Source organism: Cimex lectularius, unplaced genomic scaffold (assembly GCF_000648675.2).
Source record: "Cimex lectularius strain Harlan isolate CLEC.00 unplaced genomic scaffold, Clec_2.1 scaffold12, whole genome shotgun sequence".
In the NCBI taxonomy this organism is placed as follows: domain Eukaryota; kingdom Metazoa; phylum Arthropoda; class Insecta; order Hemiptera; family Cimicidae; genus Cimex; species Cimex lectularius.
Window position 1 is genome coordinate 653,473 of NW_019392875.1, and position 21,855 is coordinate 675,327.

Below are 21,855 nucleotides of genomic sequence, written 5' to 3' on the forward strand. Positions count from 1 at the left end.
GATGTGAGAAAAATGCACAAAATCTCATGACTAGCCATAAAACATACTTGATACTTGAAAGCATAAATATGTTGTAATATCCCGTAGGGCTGAATTTTTCTTGCACGACACATTGATAAAAACGCACATAAATTACAAATATAATTCTAACAAAAATAAAGATTTGATATTTTTACCTGTGTGTTATGATGAACTTAAAATTTAATTCCACTAGTTTTCTTGGTCCGCTTGACCAATTAATATATTTCAATTAATTAAGGTTTGAGTAAAGTTATGAGCAAAAATGTAATAAAAAGGAGGAACATTTATAATTATGTAACCGTACCAGACTGGTTAAGAGGGAAAATTCAAAAGGTGGGGTTGAGATGGGAAGTTAGTGTCCGAGTGGATCGAGGCCACGGTAGCTCAAGTGGTAGAGCACGGCGTATCAAGCGGAAGATCGTGGGTTCGAATTCCGCTCGTGACACTGACTTTTTTATTTCAACTAAAAACCATAATTAATTAAAATTTAATCTTCACCGATCATCTTAGTCTGCTTATCTTTGCTCGTCGTATACACTCAAGATGGTGAAATGCTGGAACGCGTTTGACAGACCAACCAAGCGATGAACAGACTATGATGGTTGGTAAGGATCGAATTACAAAATAAATATGATTCGAAATGGCAAAACAAATCTTGACTACTCCCAACGAGTAAAATCAACAAATTTAGCCTCCTTCTCAAGAATGTCAATGGACAATTCACCAATCGTTATTTACACAAATTAAAAGAATCTCCTAACTTAAACGTAAACTCCTGTTTATTGTTGAACCTTAAGCGTATGAAAATGTTCCTTTTTTTAGTATATCAATAGCAGGTTTATTAGTATTAAATTCATAATAAATTCTGCTCTTCAAAAATTGATAATATGCTTGTTGACCTTTAGGTATAAACAGCGAGAAATGTTAACCGGAGGCTGCATTCGGTTATCGTTATCGTCGCTGTTAAACTGTATTGTTATACACCATCGACTTCACACTCCCAGTCATTAATCTTCTATGAAATGATTCATTGTCTTCCCCCTTTGAAAGCCGCGACCACAAACGGAAATGGGGTCTCTTAAATTTCTGTCGCACAAGTATGCCATCGAACTCTGAACTCTTGCATACTCTAGTTTTGGTAAGTTGGCAACGCCTAGATTTGATGTAAAAGCTGAACTATAAACTCTGCTCACTACTCATAACGGGGGGGGGGTTAAATTATTATACACATCATAACATACAAACGGTTTAAGAGAAAAAAAATTCGTACTGATTACATTGTTCTGACTAATAAGATATTTTGTAGGGCTTCCGTTACTACTGTGATATAAATCGTAATGTAATGAAGCATGTACTTTTTTACTTTTTTACCTCTTCATCTTTACTTTTTAATTCTGCCTTCTACAGGTTTATAAACCTAAAAAAAATTATGCTACCACGATAAAACTTAACACACAGTAATAAAAAGAGTTACGTTTAACCAAATGTTTTCACACCGGGGACGCTTAAAGTTAAAAATAAGCGTATAACAGAAAATATACCGAGAATACAAGGAGGTTATAAAAACTGCTGTTGAGCACGCGACGTCTGACTTAAACAACACGTGTTACTTGGCGTTTATGACTAAAGAAAAGAGGTCAGGAGTTGGGCTAAAAGGTTTTACCCTGTTGAGACGACGGAAAATTCTCTGTTTACGCGGAAAATGCCGAATTCCGGGCCAGTGGCGGTCTCCAAGGCGACAAATGCCGACGGTGAAACAGTCTTGGAGTTAAGGCATTTTTCAATTTTATGAGGCAAGTTGGCTGGCGCTGGAGGAGGCCGCAAGCGCGGCGAGAAGGGCAACAGGTACGCTTTATTTATTCCCGGCCTTTAAACGCCTCGAAACTGTGGCGCTATTTTCCCTTTTCCTTGAAGAATGTTTTAATCACTCGTACAATTGAGGATCTCCTTGTGAAGAGTATTATTCAAACTTAGGTCATCACTTTTTAAAAATAATTTTAATAAATTTATTCATGTTACGTGTAGAATGGGGAGTTGGACATAGTTAACTTTACGTTTAGGCAATAACAATTAATTATGAGAATCCCATTGTTTTGCGTTATACAACCCCGGTACACTGTGGAATTCCAAAAAAAAGAAAATTAAACAAAAATTAGATATTTTATTTTTTTTAAAACAATTTTGATAGATTATTTACGAAGTCCGCTCCTATTCACGGTATATTTAAACTATATTGAGGATGTCTTAGAAACGAGAATGTCAGTGGGAATTTAAAGATTTATGACAGAAACTCACACATGCTAGGTGACGACATAGTGTTAAGTCAATGTTAGTTGTTTTCCGTAATAGTGGTAGGCTTGGCTCGAGAGTTGGAGCTACAAAGCTCAAGATATAGAATTGATGGCATACGTACGTAGTAGTGCAGCTAACGTCTCGACTTTCTACGTCTTTTCTCACTTTTTTCACACCCTTTTCTGAGAAGACCAGTTCAGTCAAACTTGCCCTAAATTTGGTTTGGCAGAAATCGTTATTGAAGTCTCAAGACCCTTTAAAAGCTAATCTGCATCATAGGTATTAATGAAGATGGGGAGAGTGATATTGCTTTTTTCTGCGAAAATTATTTGATCTGCCAAAATTCACTCCAACTTTGAAAACATCCTTAGCCCAATCCTCCTGTTGAGCCTTGCCCAGAATAGGTGACAAAGATGAATCCAGATTTCCCTGCTTTGTTGAAAAAGAAATTGTCAAGTTGGGGCATCGTGGGCTTCTGACTAGAAAAATATGACGGTGATGGCATTAGAGTAGGCTCAAAATCCACATCGGTTAGTGATCGACTAAAGAAAGATTTTGCTGTACGTCATTTGGCGAGAGTACAGGCTAGCCATAGGCATTCTACCTCCAACATGCTTAACCATGAAGTGAGGTGCGCAAAAATTGCAGCCAGATACCTTTTAAGCCAGCACGACTATACATACTGTACATTTAGCGGGTGAAGTAAGACAAGTTCCACTTTGTTACAGTGTCCTATAATGGCCTCTTATAGCCTGTCAGTATTCGGCAAAAGATCATTTTCGCCAGATAGATTTATAGAGGGTGTCCATTTTAGATGCCCCGGCTGAATTTCTCTGGAAGCAATGACGTTTTAAAAAAATACGTATTTAATATTTTAGTTTAGTTTCTAACCTTGAAACCTATCTTTTTTGGAGAAAAATGATACAGGGTACCTCAGGCCCTGTTCAACTTCAAAATTTTAAATACATCCTGACATACTCACACATCTTTTCAAAGGATTTTTTTACCCGGAACCCAATGGGATTTTAAATTGGTCAAAAAAATGACAAAGTTGTGGATATATGGAAAAACATTTTTTTCAGCCTCCAAAATCGACATTTGTGCAAGGAAGATGAGACGGCTTAAAATTTTAAGTTCGGAGTACATCTCTAATTTTATTTTTTGAAAGCCCTAAAATCCGTCCAACATTTCGGAGAGATGAATTTGGCTTTTCGCGTGCACATAAAAAAATATTCAGCTGTTCGTCGAATTCACGCTGCCGGTTGGTGATTCTGGTGATGGAACAGCAACTGATCCGCATTTCCTCATATTGCGAGCAACACGAATCACGAGTTTTGTTGTTTACTCTGGAGCGATCTGGAAATTTCTTGGTGTAAAACGCGACTGCACTACGCTCAATACCACCATCAATAAAGCAGTCGTACATACAATTTGCTGTCTATCAGAAAAATGTGCTCTTCGGTTCATTTTGAATGACTGAATGTAACGAATAGGTACTATTGTAAAATTTATTTACTTCAAAGAATTAAGATTTCCTCTCATAATTCAAGTTGGACAAACAGTGAGTGAATGTAAGCAATAAAGGCAATTACTGTTTACTTTAGCGAAGAAGCAAATTATTGGAATTAACAACGAAACAAACGAAATGCGTTTTTTAAACTTTTTACCATAACTTCATCATTTTTTGACCAAATTAAAATCTGATTGCACCATTGTTTTCAACGTAAAACATCCTTTAAAATGATATATCAGGATGTATGCATCGTATTTCAAGTTGAACTAGCCCTGAGGTACGCTGTATAATTTTCCTCCCACAAAGATAAAAATTAGAAAGTTGACTATTTTTATTTTTTTTATCGTCCGTGTTTTTTGAAGAAATTTAGCAGGGCCATCAACAAAAGCACACCCTGTATATCTACTAAATAGACGAAACTGGAACCAGGTCTTATGCTATGTCAAAGCCGTCTAGAAATAAAGAAAATTATTAAATTACGAATTCGTTAAGTTTCTATATTATAAGTATATTCTCTACGTAAGCTATATTCTTTTTCGGTGTTAATAAGAGGTATAACTTTTTTTATATTTATTTTTATTTTCCTCCTTTGAAAAGTAGGTTGTTTCATATTAAAAAATGTTCCAATTAATTCAGGCTTTTAGTTGAGATAAAAAAGTCAGTGACGAGCGGGTTCGAACCCACGACCTTCGGCTAGATATGCCTCTTCTCTACCACTTGAGCTATCATGACTTCGATCCAAGCGGGCACTAACTTCCCATCTCAACCCTCCTTTTGAATTTTCCCTCCTTTTTGCCATTTTTCAATTGATCAAGCGGACCACGAAAACTAGGGAGTTTGATAAGTTAAATGAAGTATATCTTCAGTAAAGCTCTCCGTGGCCATTTCATTTGTCGCCAAGAATCAAATAGATTACACGACATTTGAAAAATGGCAAAAAGGAGAGAAAATTCAAAAGGTGGGGTTGAGATGGGAAATTAGTGTTCGAGTAGATCGAAGTCACGATAGCTCAAGTGGTAGAGTAGCGGCGTATCTGGCCGAAGGTCGTGGGTTCGAACCCGCTCGTAACTGACTTTTTTATCTCAACTAAAAGCCTTAATTATTTGAAAGTCAAGCGGACCACGAAAACTAGGGAATTAAAAAAGTTTTATTTTTTATTTTTGTGCAGAGATCATTGGGCGGATTATTTTACAAGTTTCAAGTGCTGGTTATATGTTAAATTTAGCACAAAAATAAATGCAAAAGATTTACAAATAAAAAAGTTAAGTTAAAAAATTTAATCCTTTATCAGTTCTATTAATTCCAGAAAGTAAAATATGCATCGGTTATCGGCTAAATTATTATATACATTTTTAAACGATTTAAATTTTTGTGTGACATCAACTCGTGCGAATTCTACAAATTCAACTCTTTTCCCCAAAGGCTCTGAAAATGTCATCTAATTTATAGAAACAAATATTTCTATTAAAAAGAATTATACTTTTGCATGCATTTTAAAATACTAACACGATATTTGAGAGAAAATAGAACATGTAATTTACAGAATAGTACGTTTTTGTTATTAATTAAACAGAAAGATTCAGATATTTATTGTTGCAATGAAACTGTTTTCACAACAAGCAAAGATGTTTTTCTAGGTGTTTACGGCTTGTGATAACAAGTAATTGCGGAGGAAAATTGTTCATTAAAACGTTGAGAGCAATTTCATAACATGCTTATTCAAATGGTACTTGGCTACAAGATGAAGTAATTGGTAGAAGTACTTAGAACCGAGGCCATTAAGGTTTCCACTGAGGCAGGCGGATTGTTCAGAACACGTTCAAAACGGCTTATTTTATACCTTATAACGTCCGGATTTTTCTCTTCCTGGAGCCGTAAGTAGCCCGAGAGGGGAGCCGACGGCACACGTTGCCACCCGCAGGGCCTGAAAAGGATTTCTGGTTATTTTGAGGCAAAGATGATAGTAATACATAGTTCGGGGGTGGCTAAAAGGGTTTCACTGTGGTTTCAGAATGCCGGCCACTTTAGTGGTCGTTAGCCCCAATGTTTACATCCACAGTGGAATGAACTTTAGTCTCTACTAACCCAATTCATGCAGGTGAAAATTGGGACGGTTTGGTTACTCGGCTCTTCTTAATTTTCATTTGCTAATTTTAGTCTATAAATTCATTTCATTCATTAAAAAGGATAAAGAAATGAAATAAAATTTATAAACAAAAAAAAATCAAAAAGAATCATTTTATTTTTCGAAATGCGGTGCCAGTTATCAATAAATTTTAGTTGGTAACAAAAAATTTTCATTTTTAAGTAATAAACTTATAATTAACCTAATATAAAATTGGCAGAGATTTGTAATGTGGACAGAACTAACAAGGTCAACCAATGATAGCGGTTTTTGTATTTATCCTTTTTTTTTTATTAGCAACAGAAAAAAATGTAATCCATCATCAAATTAAAAAGTTATTATTTATATTGGAGAAGGAAGAAAAAATACATGACTGATTGCGGTGTACGCAATAATTTAACGAGTTGACAGTGAGGAATTGAAGAAATGTTTATTCAATTGGGCCTAAAATTTGTTTCATTGCTAAATTAATTTTTGTCGTGTTGATTTTTCTTTCGCATTTTTTAAAAGTAATTTTTATATAAAATATTTAATCAACTTTGGGCCATAGCATTGGCTACTTCATTTCGCCAATTTTTCACCATGAAACGTTTTTAAAGGCGTTAATCTCGGATAATTTACAAAATACAAATAATTGGAACAATTCCAAACGAACATAACTTAGAGGGAGTTTGTTCATTAGAGTGAAAAAATAGAAGATCTTCATTGTTGTTGTTGTTTTAATTCACATAATAACCAAAAATAAATAAAACTATTATTTTTGTTACATGCATTTTGATTGACACACAATGTTTGATATATGATATTTTCTTTATTAGTAGATAGGTATAATAGCGCAACTACATCAGGCTTTTTTAAGTCCTTGCGCACGGCTACCAATATTGGATTATTGTGCATATTTCATCGTAGTCTTAAGTTCTTCATTATATATATTTATGCCAGATCTCAGAGCTTATTAAGGGCTCCGATCTGAATCATTGTCCTTGGCTTTTCCTTATAAGATGGCTCCATAGTTATAATATGCAAGATTAAAAAGTATTATATTATCACTTATTTTTAGGACAGAGAAACTTGTTTTTGTTTTAAATGAATTTGGTCTTTTAAATTCTTTTGGATAACAGTACTCTTCAATTAATTATGGTTTTGGTTGAGATAAAAAAGTCAGTGTCGCAAGCGGGATTCGAACCCACGACCTTAATTAATTGAAAAGAATTTATTTGGTCAAGTGGACCTCGAAACCTAATAACACCACAATATATTTACTGGGAGGAAATGAAGTAATAATATTGTTTGTAACAATTCTTTGGGATGGGAAGGGTATGGTTTAAAGAAGCCGTCCTCTTTACGTCCTTGAACCCGGCGACTAATATTGGTTGTGCAATATCCTTTAATAGCTGGAGATCTTGTTAAGCTTAAGTGTTTTAAAGTGTCGATACGGGCTCACGTGTGAATTCTTCAGGGTTTGACGTTTCTTATCCCAGGAGTAAGAATCTGCATAGTCCTTCGCACCAAAAGAGGACAAGCTCTTCCGTTTCGTTTTATCCCTGGCGATATCAGCAAAGGCTTAATTCTAAATATGGACAGTTAATCTCATTCCAAACCGTCAAGTCCTAAGTTTAACAGTTAGTGTTTGCGATAGTCCTTTAATGAACATAAGAACACATCTTCCATTGATCCGAGAATTTATGATTTTGATTTGATTTGATGAGAATTTCCTAACACATGGATTATGGTCGATAAAACTCAATCGAACTTTTATTGCCCTATTTATCGGCCTCCTCGTGGCTCCTTTACCCTGCGTACTCTAGTATTAAAAAGGTTATTTTGTGGTTCCCTAATGTCTTTATAAATCCAAACGTCTTTGAACTCTACTACCAATAAATTACTAACCTTATTTATTAATCATAACTGACGATTTTGAATGATAAAATAATTTAGTAAAATATTTAATGTTTAATAAAAATAATTTATCCAAACGTTTGTTTCACAATGATTATTATATGTACAATACTCGTTAAATTTATGTTTACCCCACTGTGGCCCTTATAAATATAATGATGTCCAAAGTGAATTCTAGAAAGAATTCAGTAGGACTGGTAAATCGTCAGTCGTCTCAAAGAGGGTAGATTTCCTTGAATTTATTGAGTACATGCACAGACTGGAGAAGTAAGTACGTTTACGTTTTCTATGTTCCTTGTATAAAGTGAAGCAAAGGAATCCAGCCATTATTTTCTGACGTATGTGAACTTGTGTATAGAACAATAGTTTGTTCTTCATAATCTTGACTCTCGCATTTCTTTACCAAAACATTCCCTCAAAGGTAAAAAGAAACGGGCACCGGACGTATTTTCTGGTTAATTTTAAACAATATGTATTTTATCATTATATTAAGTGTGTGGTGATTAGTTACCGTTATTCGATGATTATTCGGAAATCGTGAGATGCGGTCTGGGGTGAAACACATTTTCTTTATGGTGCCAACGTTTCAATCTTTATTGAGATCATCTTCAGGGCCTGGGATTTACAAACATTGTTTAAATTTAACAAATATATGTAGAATGTGGGAAAAAGTGAATTTATACAATGCAAAAAATATTTGTTATATTCAATCAATCAGAATACTCACTCAAAGTGTTTGTTTTCTGCGTACTTTGATTGAATATAAAAAATATTTTTTGCAACGTATAATTTCACTTTTTTCCACATCCTACATGTATTTGTTAAATTTAAACAATGTTTGTAAATCCCAGGCCCTGAAGATGATTTTAATAAAGATCGAAACGTTGGCGCGATAAAGAAAATGTTTTTCTGAAACCTACATCACACCAGACGGCATTTCACGATTTCCGAATAATCATTATATTAAGTACAACAAACTTATTTTTATGTAAACCAAATTAAACTAGATCAGAAATTCATAACTTAAAAAATTTAATTATGAGGGTTTGAAAGAAAATTCACCAAAAACACCGAAAAATTATTTAGTGATAGATTAAAAATTTATCTAATAATTTCCTTTCTCACTAAATGATTTTCCAGTGTCGTGGCGAATTTTCTATCAAACCATCTCAATTAAAAATTATTTTAAAAACTCATGAATTTTGATGTCGTTTAATTTGCTTTTCAATAAAATAATGTGTCATAATTAATGTAACAACAAAATACATATAGTTTGAAATAAACAACGCAATACTTTTTTTAAATTTATTTTTTCCTTTGAGTATACATTGTGTTAAATAAATAATGTGATGACAATGCTAGGATGCAGGTGTTGCTCCTAGAATTGCCATCAGCACTCTCTCCCACTCTAGAAATTTTATAAGGATTTTCATTTTAACAAACGTTAGTCTTAAGCCAGATTTCCCGAAAGCATATCGACGAGATTTGATTTAGATTCATAAAGTTCTGAATGTATATCAGTAACTTATTTGTAATTTCTTTGAATAAAAGTTTTTAAAAACACGTTCGTCCAAAGAAATTATTTAACTTATATATATACATTAATTTTTTAAACATAAGCTATGCTTCCATCATTAGAATAATATTTTTTTATTTAATTCTTTAAAAAGTTTAAAAAAAGGTCATTTTAATAAAATTTATTTTTCAGAGCTTCTTTTTTTATATATATTTCAATCGCCTTGCCTTTTTTATTTTATTTTATTGTCCGAAATGAATATTACAGACCACTCTGATTCCTTGTCTGCCAACCCAAAGACATTCTCCTTTTGGGCGGATTGCAATTTTTAAACAACCGTGTAAAGTTCAGATAAAAAATTTAATCTTCTTCACATTGTACGAGCTCGTTTGATCTAACATTAAAACTCTAATAAAGAAAGAGATTGCTTTCTTTTTTGCTTTTCCTCGGACAAAAATGTCAAGGTGAAATGTCTATCTAGCTGAGGAGGGGTATTACTCAGGAACGGAAAGTAATATCTCAAGAACAACATTGACCTTCGCAACGGTCCGACAATTTATACTGTTCATGTATAGAATTTTAATTCCACAGTATTAAAATATTTATTTGATATTGGATAGCCTGAGATGCCCATCAGACCAAGGCAAAATTGTATTTAATACGGTAAAAGTTAATTTAATTAGTAAAGAAACACAACTCGGTTTCCTCGGACTGAATTGCTTTTTTTGCCCCCCGGGCTCCCAACGCTTGAAACGGAATTAGATTAAAATTCCTCTTTAAAATCCCCCATTTCTGGTCTCAAAAGCGATTTTGAATGGTGGATGTTATCCTAAAAGATCAGTTTTCGTATAATCTAATTAAGTCGGCCATATAAGTTCTGTAACAAATTTAAAAATGTCTCATCATTTTGAAATATGTAGAATTGTAGCCTAATACAGTTACTATTTAATGTAGCACTCTACATTAAATAGTTATTACATAAACAATCAATTAATTTCTTTTTTAAGACGTATTTATTTCACCGATTTCCAAATAATGAACAGCGGTTAGTAGGCCCATGATACCCTTACAGTTCAGTGATTTGGTGGACCAAGACATTAACAGATAAGGGCGATCAGGATCCCCACTACTGCCCAGGCGCGCTAGTTTCTGAGCATTACTTGGGCAATGAAAAAGTACCCCAAAGTTGCCCTGAAAGTATTCTGGCTCTACCCTAAATGTTTTCATCAAACAATAATTCCAGCTAATTGCCGGAATAGGCTACAATAGCCTAGTCGCAAAAAAGAGCAATTCAGTTGAAACTTCAGACATACAAAGGAGAGGAAGACTGTGGAAGCCATGACCCTGAAATTCAAATTTGACAAGAACTTTTAAATTAAAATACCCGATAGAGCGTGCAGGAAGAGAGTGGGCTCCCAGTTCAAGCCTACTTTCTATATGTGGGATAGATATAGCCGTAAGAAAGAGTATGAATCAGCAGCAATTTATAGAAATAAACCAATGATTAGAATTCATATAAACCTTGAGAAATATGATACTGTTTTTTAGGCAGGTGCTAGGGAGATTTAAGTCAGTATATTACTAACAATAGTCGTTTATTTGGATAGACATGCGGCACTAAGGTAACTACCACGGTTTTAAAGTCCAGAGCTGTTTGGAATCGCAGACCAGATTCAATTCATTGATTTATTCAATCAATCAACCAGGGCACGTAGGTCAGAGGGGTAAAAATTGGGGGAAAAAGTTCGGTGGGGACACTTATCAGCATACCAAATTGCCAAAAAGTAGATCTTCATACAATGAGTTAAGAATAAGTCCCCGGTGGGAATGTAAATGGGATTGTAAAGCAAAACAGAGGCATTCCAAAATCTTCATAAAAGTCCATCTCATAAGTATAACTAATTCATCGAACGTGATTAAGTCCTGGGTTCAGTGGGAAACTATTCCAGGACAGATATGCGAAAATGTTGATTGCAAAAACTAACGGCAGTACTACTAAACCTAAGACTAGTTAGGACTAGAAAGTTGGCTAGACACTACAGACTCAGGAGGAATAAGAACAGACTCGCAGCAGTATTTATTGTTAACTTAAGACCACTACTTCATTGGTAGTCGTCGCAAGACATTTTGGATTGCATCAAGGCCCTACCAAGCATTGTGAACTTCAACAAAATTTCTCTTGTTCGGGCATACATGGCAGAAGCGCAACGAGGTGGCTGATAAACTGGCCAAGGAAAATTTGGTGCGGATAATGGGTTAAGAATAAATCCTAGATTCATTGTATTGTATTCCCCGACAGAGGCAAGCTCAAAATTTTTTTAAAAAACCACCACAAAATCTAACGGTAGAATTACTAAACCTACGTTAGGAAACAGGAACTGAAATGATAGTAAGACTGCTGACGGGATACTGCAGGCTCTAGAGGCATATGTATAAAACCGGAGCAGCAGAAATGTGAATGTGTATTATATGTTGTCAGCAAGAACAAAAAAAAATTGAGCCATTTCTGTTGATACGAAGACAGTCAGATATACCTACTCCTGGAAGAAAAAAAGATAAGGATATATATACGAGATTTCTTAACTATACTCTGAGATAAGATACAATGCTTTAAGCTTAACGTTGTACTCAAAATAATAGAAGATATTGAACAATAGACGGGGGATGTCGGTGGCCGTACTGTAAGGTAAAGGTCCCCGGTTCTAATCCAGCGGCCCTGCATTCGAACTTGGCATACTTACAAATGGGCTTTTTTCAAAAAACACCGGGACCCTGAGGGTTTATACGACCTCTGATGTTGCGAACCCTCGTAAAAAATAAATAAATAAGAATGTTGCAGACTCGAAACAATTTTTCTTTCAAATACTAAAATGTAAATCAAATTGCTATAATAAATATAAATAATTATAAATGAGAATTTTGTATACTGTGTTAAATGTTTTGGACAATAAATGACAATACCCATATGATAAGTCAATGTTTTCCGATATTTTAAGCTTATGATTATTCAAAACAAATGAAAATTCTTCTTTCAAAAATAAGATAAAAGTGTATAATTAATTATACCATTTTTATGGAGACAACAAAAACTTCATCGGTAGATTTTTCATTCTTGAAAGTAACCACGATCAGTTCAGACATTTGTAAGTGATAAATAAGGCAATATAATAATATTAACTGATAATAAATACACGTCATGTACTTTAAGTAAGTCGTAAGTATACGAGTAATTCAAAATATTTGAATCTAAACTTTGAGGTGAGATTTGCGAAAGAATACAAATTAATTAATCATAGGATTCTACAGGAATAACGAAATTATTTCATCGGTAGGAGTTAAGTCTAAGGGTAAAATAACATTTGATTATGCAAATGCTACATTACTTGTACACCATATATTATGAAAGTGTATGACATCTCAATTTAATTACAATACATTTCAATTAAAAGAGGATTACGTTTCAACTCGTACTTCAACAGCTTTCTCCTAATGTCTTTCACTCTGATTCCTTTTCCGCTTTTCCGTCAATTAATGGAGCTCAATTTTCTATTCATAGCTCATTTAGCGTAATTGAATATTAAATTGTCTGAATTTTCCTCTCCGCCGACTAATTCATTTCGATTCCGGCTAGGGAAAAAAACACTCCTTATAAACGAGTTTTCCACTTCCGTTATGCACAGAGGAGTAAAATGTAGGAAGGGCTCATTAGTCACCCCGTCAAGGGCACAGGTCTTCTTCTTTATGAAGGCATTTAAAACAAATCACGGCTTAAAAAGTTAGTTAGCATAAAACATAGATGAAAAAGTCATAAGCCGCATTAAAATCGGATTATTCTAAGGCGAAACTAATAACGGTTAAAATTTTACACATTTTGTGAAGGGTTAACAAGTCAATTATTTTGTAAAAGTGAAATAATTTCTCTTTTGTTTTCGACTATGTGCAATTTGTTAAACCTGATGTGAAAATAATTAACATTTAGGATTTCATCTAAACTCGTGTAATTACCACAGCTAGGGATTTTCAGGGCGAAATTACTACAAATCCCACCTCGTGTCCGAGATTATGGTAAGTTTAACCATAATCGCACTTGTCTGCACCTAAAACATTCTAATCAGTGATCATAATTGTGTTTTTATTAACCTTCAATAAGGGTAATTTTTGGCATACGGTTTTAAACATCAAAATTAAGAATAGAAATTAATTTAGCGCCAAGTAACATATAACATACAAAAGTTGAAGACCTACTTTGATAACTGTAAATTAATTATGTTGTTTACTTTAAAAAATGTAAAGCAAATCCCCCTTTTTTTTTTTTACTTTTTGTAAATGATGGTTTTACTCTTTTACTAACAGATTTGTTGTTTACAACTATTTTTATTTCGAGCATTAAACGCTCATCATCAGTTACGCCAACGCGACATTCCAACGGGCAGCTTGTACTTCAAGCCGATCAAATTTGATCTCCCGAAAAAGGCGGATAGACAACAAAACTAAATATTATCCAATTAAATACTGTAAGAAAATAACTTTAAATTATTGATTAATTTGTATGTCAAATATTATTTAGGTATATGTTTAAAATAGGAGGTAAATCAAAATATGTTGTATTATTTATACATATATATATCTCCATGCTTAATTTTATATTTTTTTATTTCAAATTTCTCAAACCAATATTGTTCCCAACCTTTGTTGAAACTGTGTAACACTGTAGTATTTAAATTGTGTTTTGTTTCATTTAGGTGATCCATAACTTTAAAAAAATGTATTTAGGCGAGTGTTCTTTACCTTCCGTTTTAATTTCTTTGCCGCTTTGTCCTATCTATTTAATACAGCAATCATTACAATTAAGTTTTTGACAAGTTGTCAACAAGTTATCACTTTAGGTTTTGAGAGGATGTTTCTAAGTGAACATGCACCTCTAAAAGCTGTACGAAAACCTTCTCGTTGAATAATTTTACCTGCTTTCTCGGATAGTTCACCAATTTATGGCAAGCAACAAAAACATATGTGTGTTATGTAGTGACCGTTAGTTAATGATTATTTAGAGATCGTGAGAAGCGGTCTGGTGTGAGGTGGGTTTAGGAATTCTCGATCGATCTCTAAAAAATCAAAAAAAGATTCATTTTTGAAGGGGTGGGTCTTGCTGTCTTGACGCTTTTTTAACAGCTATTTTTTTTCTTTTTACTAGCAACCTATCGATAAATATTTCATGATATACATTACTGTTTGATATACATTGCAAAGGTTTTAATTATTTATAATTATTTTTGGGGTTCATGGGTGAGAAAACGTGCTGGTATCATGGTGTTTTGTTGTGGGTTTTCTATGTACATCTGTTTCAATTAGGTTATTTATTATGGACAGTTTAAAGTCTAAAATGTTTCAACAACTATCTTTATTTATGTCGAATATAAAATTCATACTAGACCATATATGTTTAGCGGTCTATTATATCAATTAATTATTATTTTTATCCAAGGCCTTGGTTGAGATGAAAAAGCTAGTGTCACGAGCGGGATTCGAACCCACAATCTTCGGCTCAATAAGCCGCTGCTCTGACTTGTTAGCACTTGTTAAGCGGGGAACACATTTACCCGATGCAAAGCTATGCGGCGCTATCCGATGCTACCTGACGCCTTGTCACGTTTTGATAGGGTGTGCACATGTGCCAAGCGCACGCCAAGTACAGTCACACAGCGTGTATCACAATAATCACTATTACAATCGCATCGCTTCTTTTGTTCTTAATGAACTATTTTGAGTAAAACCTTGTAATTGTTAGTTAAATTTTATGAGCAAAGTCATGTAATATATTGTTTGTTAAACTTAATTGTTTTAAATAAAATTATTCCGGTGTTTTGATAAATTTTCTTCCTAGCCATAATAATTAAATAATTGTTATAAAAACTCATGCATTTTTATTCTCGTTTAATTTGCTTTACACTAAAATAAGAATGTTGTAATTAATATAACGACAAAATTACATATATATAGTTTGAAATAAGCTACAAAAAATATGAGTGACCTGTTCTGACGCTACTCGAAAAAGGTGTAATGTTATGAGCAAAACCGTGTAATAAATTGTTAGTTAAATTCAAAAAATGATATTCCAGTGTTTTGATCAATTTTCTCCCAAACCATTAAAATTATTATTATTTTTTTTAAAAATAAAAACTAATGAATTTTGGAACTCGGTTAATTTGATTTATATTAAAATAAGTATGTTGTAACTGATATAACCTCAATAATACATGCAGTTTGAATAAAAGTATGAGAGTCCGGTTCTTTTGTCTTCGACTGTTCTCGATGAGACCCGACGAAAATCTCGCAGAGCGTAGGGTTGCGTTGCATAGCATCGGACAAACGTGCTCGGGGGAAATACAATCTTATGGAAAATTGGATTTGCGTTGGGTAGCATCGGGTAGTGTCGCATAACGCTCCAACGGGTGTGTTCCCCGCTTTAGAGATCATACTATCACAATAGCTCAAGTGGTTAGAGCACCGGCGTATTGAGCCGAAGATCACTGCTTTTTTCATCTCAACCAAGACCTTGCACAAAAAGAATAATTAATAGAGAATAATCTAGAGTGTAAAGAATTAATTAATTAGAAGAATTCTTTTAGATCTTCTAGGTTCCGGTCCATTTGCATCAAATGACGTCTGCTTAGCGTTTCCAAAAAATGGACAGATTTTATTATTTGTTATTTGAAAAGAGTATAAAGCAGAAGTTATTTATTCCTGTGTTACAGGAAGGTTTAACGTCCTTATAAAAGGTTTAAGGTTTTGTTTTAAGGTTTAACGTCCTAATGTGGTTTGCATAATATAGTATATAATATCTAATGTACTTTATTCTAAAAACAAATAGAGTTAGATAAAAGATTATTCATTGATCAACATATCAATCATATTTGTTTTATTATAAAACTTAAATTTACATAATATATGTAATCATTACACTTTTTTATATTAGAAGTTCTGTGTTTTCTACAGAATATGGTTTCATATTGTGATCAATTTAAAAAAAAATCTAGCAATAAAACTGGGTAGGGGAAACTAAAAAATATCTCGAGTGTATAGACAAACTCAGCTAAAGATATTAAATCCAAAGTAAAATCAAATTTTCGTTTTCTTTTTTTTCCACAGCTTACGCCATCGCTAAATGATTTAAAAAATCGTACCCGATTGAAGGGATGAAGTTTTTTTTGTATGTGTGTGTTTGGGTGTGTGTGATCAGACAAAGGCCGGCTGGAAAATGCAAAATTCATTTAACAACGCTTCTTCAAAGCTTTCCCGACAAGTAACGGATTGACGCAGATTAGTTAACTATTCTGTTTTATCTTTCCAGGAGCGTTGGACAATTCTGCGAGGTTTATCACCGAAGGGCGTCACATCAAAGTTGTTCAAACTGACACCGTGACGTTGCCTTGTCGTGTTGCCAACATAGGTAATGTACCCTATTGCATAATTAATAATTTTCTAATACTTTTGAATGTTTAATTGCTTGTCTATAATAACATATTAATCAATAGGATTACCATTTAATCTTACTTAATTTTTGAGTGATGTATACGTTTATATAAATAAGTTTTGAGAAAATCATGAATTTTGAAAGTAAAAATTATTTATTATTATTAGTAGTAGTATTCATGCGTATAAATTTCTCATTATGTTTGTTTTGTAAAAAACACGCTAGCAAATTATTAATTAACAATAATATTTCAACAATAATTTCTTTATTTATAAAAGGAAAAATGAAATAGACTGCTTGCTTTCTGGGGGTTCCAAGTTAGGCCGTCTACACACCGAGCTACTTAAAAGAAACTGAGTACTGACTCGACTAGCTCTCCATTACGCAATTAGTCACTTCCAGAGTAAAACCGCAGACCGATCAATGACTACTGGCGCGTTATTTATCATTTTCAAACAACTCGACTGCCTAGCCGCTAGTAGCTGAGGTTGCTCGGTTTCGGGTTATTTTCAAGATGGACGACGTAATAGAAGTGGAAAACCTCCTGTTTTATACAACTTTACGCTTCGGGATACTGGAAGAGAGAGGTCACTGAAAAGGCGAGGCAAGAATTTGGAAAAACGTAAATTCTTCTACGTATTCTTTCTCTTCTCTATCGGTGAGACTGCAGTATTGTGACAGTTTCATCGCTTGATCCTTCCTTCTACGATTTCACTGATGAAATACTGTTTTGATCGTTTTTTAGCAGTTTCGCGTCACTAGTGAGTTAACAACTGATTAGTGATTCAGCGACAAGCCATTTCTCTCTATTTTCATTAGCCTTAGAGTAGACAGCTTTAGAGGTAGGGTAAAAGAAGAATGGTTAAGATAGGTCATAGTTAGGTTCGGTTAGACTAAATTTCAGAGATGGGATAGGCTAGTTTAGGATATGTTAGGTAAGGGTTTGGTTAGGTTAGGTTAGGATTAAGGTTGGAAGAATTGAGGGGTAGGTTATGAAAAAACAAAATATATGAAATATAGTATTTATGTAGTATATGTATCTTTATTGCCTACTTAACCGCCAAACAAAATTGCCATTAAATATGTGGTGTTTAGTGACCGTTAGCCAATGATTATTTAGAGATCGTGAGGTGCGGTCTGGTTTGATGTAGGTTTTTAGAAAAACATTTTCTTTATCATGCCAACGTTTCGATCTTTATTGAGATCACCTTCAGGGCTCAAAGAGTAGATTTTTCATGCTTGTGTGTCGTATTGATTGTCAACACATCAACTGAAGATGATCTCAATAAAGTTCGAAACGTTGGCATGATAAAGAAAATCTTTTTCTAAAACCTACGTCACACCAGACCTCACGATCTCCAAATAATCATTACCCGATGATTATTCAGCAATCGTGAGATGCGGTCTGGTATGATGTAGGTTTCAGAAAAACATATTTTCTTTATCGTACCAACGTTTTTCACTCTCAACACGACACACAAGAATGACACAATTATGCAGAAATCAAACACTTTGAGCCCTGAAGATGATCTCAATAAAGATCGAAACGTTGGCACCATAAAGAAAATGTTTTTCTGAAACCTACGTCACACCAGACCGTATCTCACGATTTCTGAATAATAATCATTACCATTAAAATCAAAACTTTTGACATACACATACTTGCTCCCACATATTTGGATGTACCGGTGCCAAGTTTATAGATCATATATTCCAATATTCAAAGAGTATAAAGTTTTAAATCAAAAATTTTAAAAGTAATTGTTTCTGCCCCTTTTAACTAACACACTTCACAGAGATTTTCACATGCCAACAGTTTTTCATCCATCAAAACATATTACAGATGTTTTCATAGTAAATGACAAAATCACACTAACACACAAATACGATAAATCAATTCCCCACAATTACGACATACATTATTTTTCCAAGGTAAAAAAAAAACACTTGAAAACTAATAGTTATATAGAAATTTATCCTGAAACGAAGAAAAATAAATTTGAAACACTTGTGGTAAAAATCGTTGTTTTATTCTTGGCAACAAAAATGAATAAAAATTTCCCAAAACTGTAATGAGAATTAGTTCTCGAATACTACGGTCTTAAAGCATGAAATAAATAAAGAGGAATTTCGGAAAAGTATGTAATTGAGTTTATAAAAAAATTATTGCTGACGGGTTTATTGAAGTATTGCACAAATAGTGAAAGCTTAAGGGTCACTGTAAAATCCTGCCCTCTACTTGCAACAAGCAATAAAATCAATCAAGATTTAAAAATCACCTATAATTTTATAAAGTTTGAAGTAATTATAGTGAAGTTTTTTTAAAGCTTACTTATTCAAACTTTTAAACCTATAATTTGAGTTATTCATCACAGCTCAACTCGTATTTTTAGGCATAAATCTGTTAGGTAAACTCCGTTCGCAACAATCACATGTTTATGCTGTTAAAGTTATTCTGACTTAGTTTCACAAGCTATTTAGTTTGAGTCCGGGTACGGCACGATGTCGACCTGGGAAGGACATTTGTCACGGGTTGTCTTCCCCGATCCACCCGTCACCCTTTTGCACCAGACTTTCCTTTAACTCTCAACTATTACGTGGTTAATTGTAGAATTGCCTTGACAACGCTTTCTTTCTTTTTCTTCTTTTCCTTTCTAAACCTAATCTTCGCTGATACCTTTTCTTAGCTTGTTACTGGTAGACATTTGAAAAACAAATGAGAATTGGATTAAATTGATGTCTATCAGTTTTGAGAAGAGTACATGTACCGGTCATACAATAAGACAGTAATTGTCATTATATCAGTTTTACACTTAAGATTATTATTTATTAATTAAGGTTTTTAGTCGAGATAAAAAAGTGAGTTTCACGAGCGGGATTCGAACCCACGACCTTCGGCTACGCCGCTATTGTACCACTTGAGCTATCGTGACCTGATCCACTCGGTCACTAACTTCCCATCTCAACCCCCCCCCCTTCTGAATTTTCTCTCCTTTTTGCCATTTTTAAATTCAGTGGATCGAAGTTACGATAGCTGGAAGGTTAGAGTAGCGGCGTATCTAGCCGAAGGTCGTTGGTTCGAATCCCGCTCGTGACACTGCCTTTTTTATCTCAACTAAAAACCTTAATTAATTGAAAGATATTAGTTGGTCAAGCGGACCACGAAAACTATCGAATTATTATTTATAATTCACTCTATATTTCACACGCTATTAATAAAACCAAAGATAACATTTATCTGAAGACAGTTGACCAACTCAGCTAAATGAATGTTTCAATAATGCTATTGTAAACAAAAACCAATTAATCGTTAAATAGAAATTACGAAGGTTTGAAGAACAATTTCTATATATCGTAAACGAATGGACGAATTTTTTGTATAATTTTCTTAGAAAAGGAAAGACGTTCGAAATGTTAAGGCATAAGCTGATAAAAATTCCAATACTAGCAGACTCTGCGTGAAAAATGGCTTTTCCGTACTTAATTTTTACGGAAAAAATGGACATCATTAAAACATAAAAGACCGAGTGTTTTATAAAACTTCACAGCTATATAAAGCTACAATTACTTTATCTAGTGGTGGTTTAATTTTGAACTCATAATAAAAAAGTAGAGATAGCTTTTTGTGTAAATTCTATGAAGCTAGGATAAGACTATAAAAATTATAATTCTCTCCGTCCGTTTAGAAGCTTAAAACCGCTTGATTAGTTGTAATACCAAGGAACCACTTCATCATAGAGTCATCCGAGAAAAACCGTGTTGAAATGAACTCTCAGATGAGAGTTGTATAGGAAACATTTTTTTTAGTCAGCGTTTTATGGATATGCACGATCCTCCGTAACTAGAGAACGCATATAAAGTGGTTCATATGTAGTTTTTGCACTGCGCTCTTAGATGAACAGAGTGGTTCCGACGGATAAAAATTTCTATGGTTAAAACTTGAAATCAGGAAACTCGCCATTACGGCCATTATGAAAACACAAAAAAACGATGTGTCCCTCTCGTATCTGATTGTATGAGAAAATCTAGATAACACTTTGCTGCTAAGGGTAGTAAAGTGTTACAATTACACCGGGCGGAAAATAGGGTAAATGAATATTTTTTATAAAACGTTCTTTTTTTTCTGTTTCTACTAAATATTACTCTGACTTTGATTTCTTCTATTATCAAATTAAATATCAGTTTAATTCTTAGAAGCACATAAAACGGGAAATGTGAAGTAATATTTTCATTGAATATAATGATTCTTGTAGCCGCATTAAAAATTGGTTTTGTTTGTAACATTTTGTTTCTTTTAATTTTGTAAATATTATGGGCGAAGATAATATTTTCATGGTTCGTTCCTTGTTAACCCCTTTACGAGTAGCAAACATTCCTCCTTCCTCTTCCACTCTAAATTTTCAATTTTCCTAAATATCAAAATAAAACAGTATTACTGTTCACTGCTGTCGTTCGATTTAGGCCTCTGCAGGTTCGGAAACTCGGCATTCCCTGACTCAGCCTGACTCGAAGTCCTTTTTTAAGTCTAGTGGATATCCTATGGTTTTGAACCTGTAGTTGCATCTTTACCGACCATCTTGGTTTGCATATCTTCACTGGCTTGATCTGGCCATTTTCAGTGATTTTTTTATATTTTGGTTTATTTACTTTTTAGAAGATTTACTATTACTGAATCTGACTTAGCCCGACTGGGCCAGCCCGCAAGGGGGGAGAAGTCGTTTTGTTAATATTTAGTGATTTAGTTGTGTTGTTATTCAGATTTTCTGCATGTTCGAAATTGAGCACAATCCGGATCGATATAAACAAAAAATCTGTGAGTAAAACCAACTTTAAAACTTGGAGAATGAGTATTGTAATTTGGATGGAGCCATTTTACTTCAGTCGTAATACTTGTGGTTTTGACTATACGAGTATTCGAGCAAGTGGAAGAATTGGACTAAGTAATTTTCCTGCCCCCCTCCCCATCGCCATGATATAAAATGTGTTTAAAATAATATAAAATGTTTTATTATTTGGTT

The 21,855-nt window shown here is 33.8% G+C and overlaps 1 protein-coding gene across 3 annotated transcripts in view; it reads left to right on the top strand.

Annotated features, from left to right (window-relative positions):
* LOC106665877 (limbic system-associated membrane protein-like) overlaps positions 1-21,855 on the top strand; it is a 489,908-nt gene that overhangs the window by 242,141 nt on the left and 225,912 nt on the right. For all 3 annotated transcript variants that reach the window (XM_014392677.2, XM_014392678.2, XM_014392679.2), the window contains one exon: positions 16,715-16,813. In XM_014392677.2, coding sequence (XP_014248163.1) covers positions 16,715-16,813 — 99 coding nt within the window. The remainder of the gene's footprint in view (positions 1-16,714; positions 16,814-21,855) is intronic.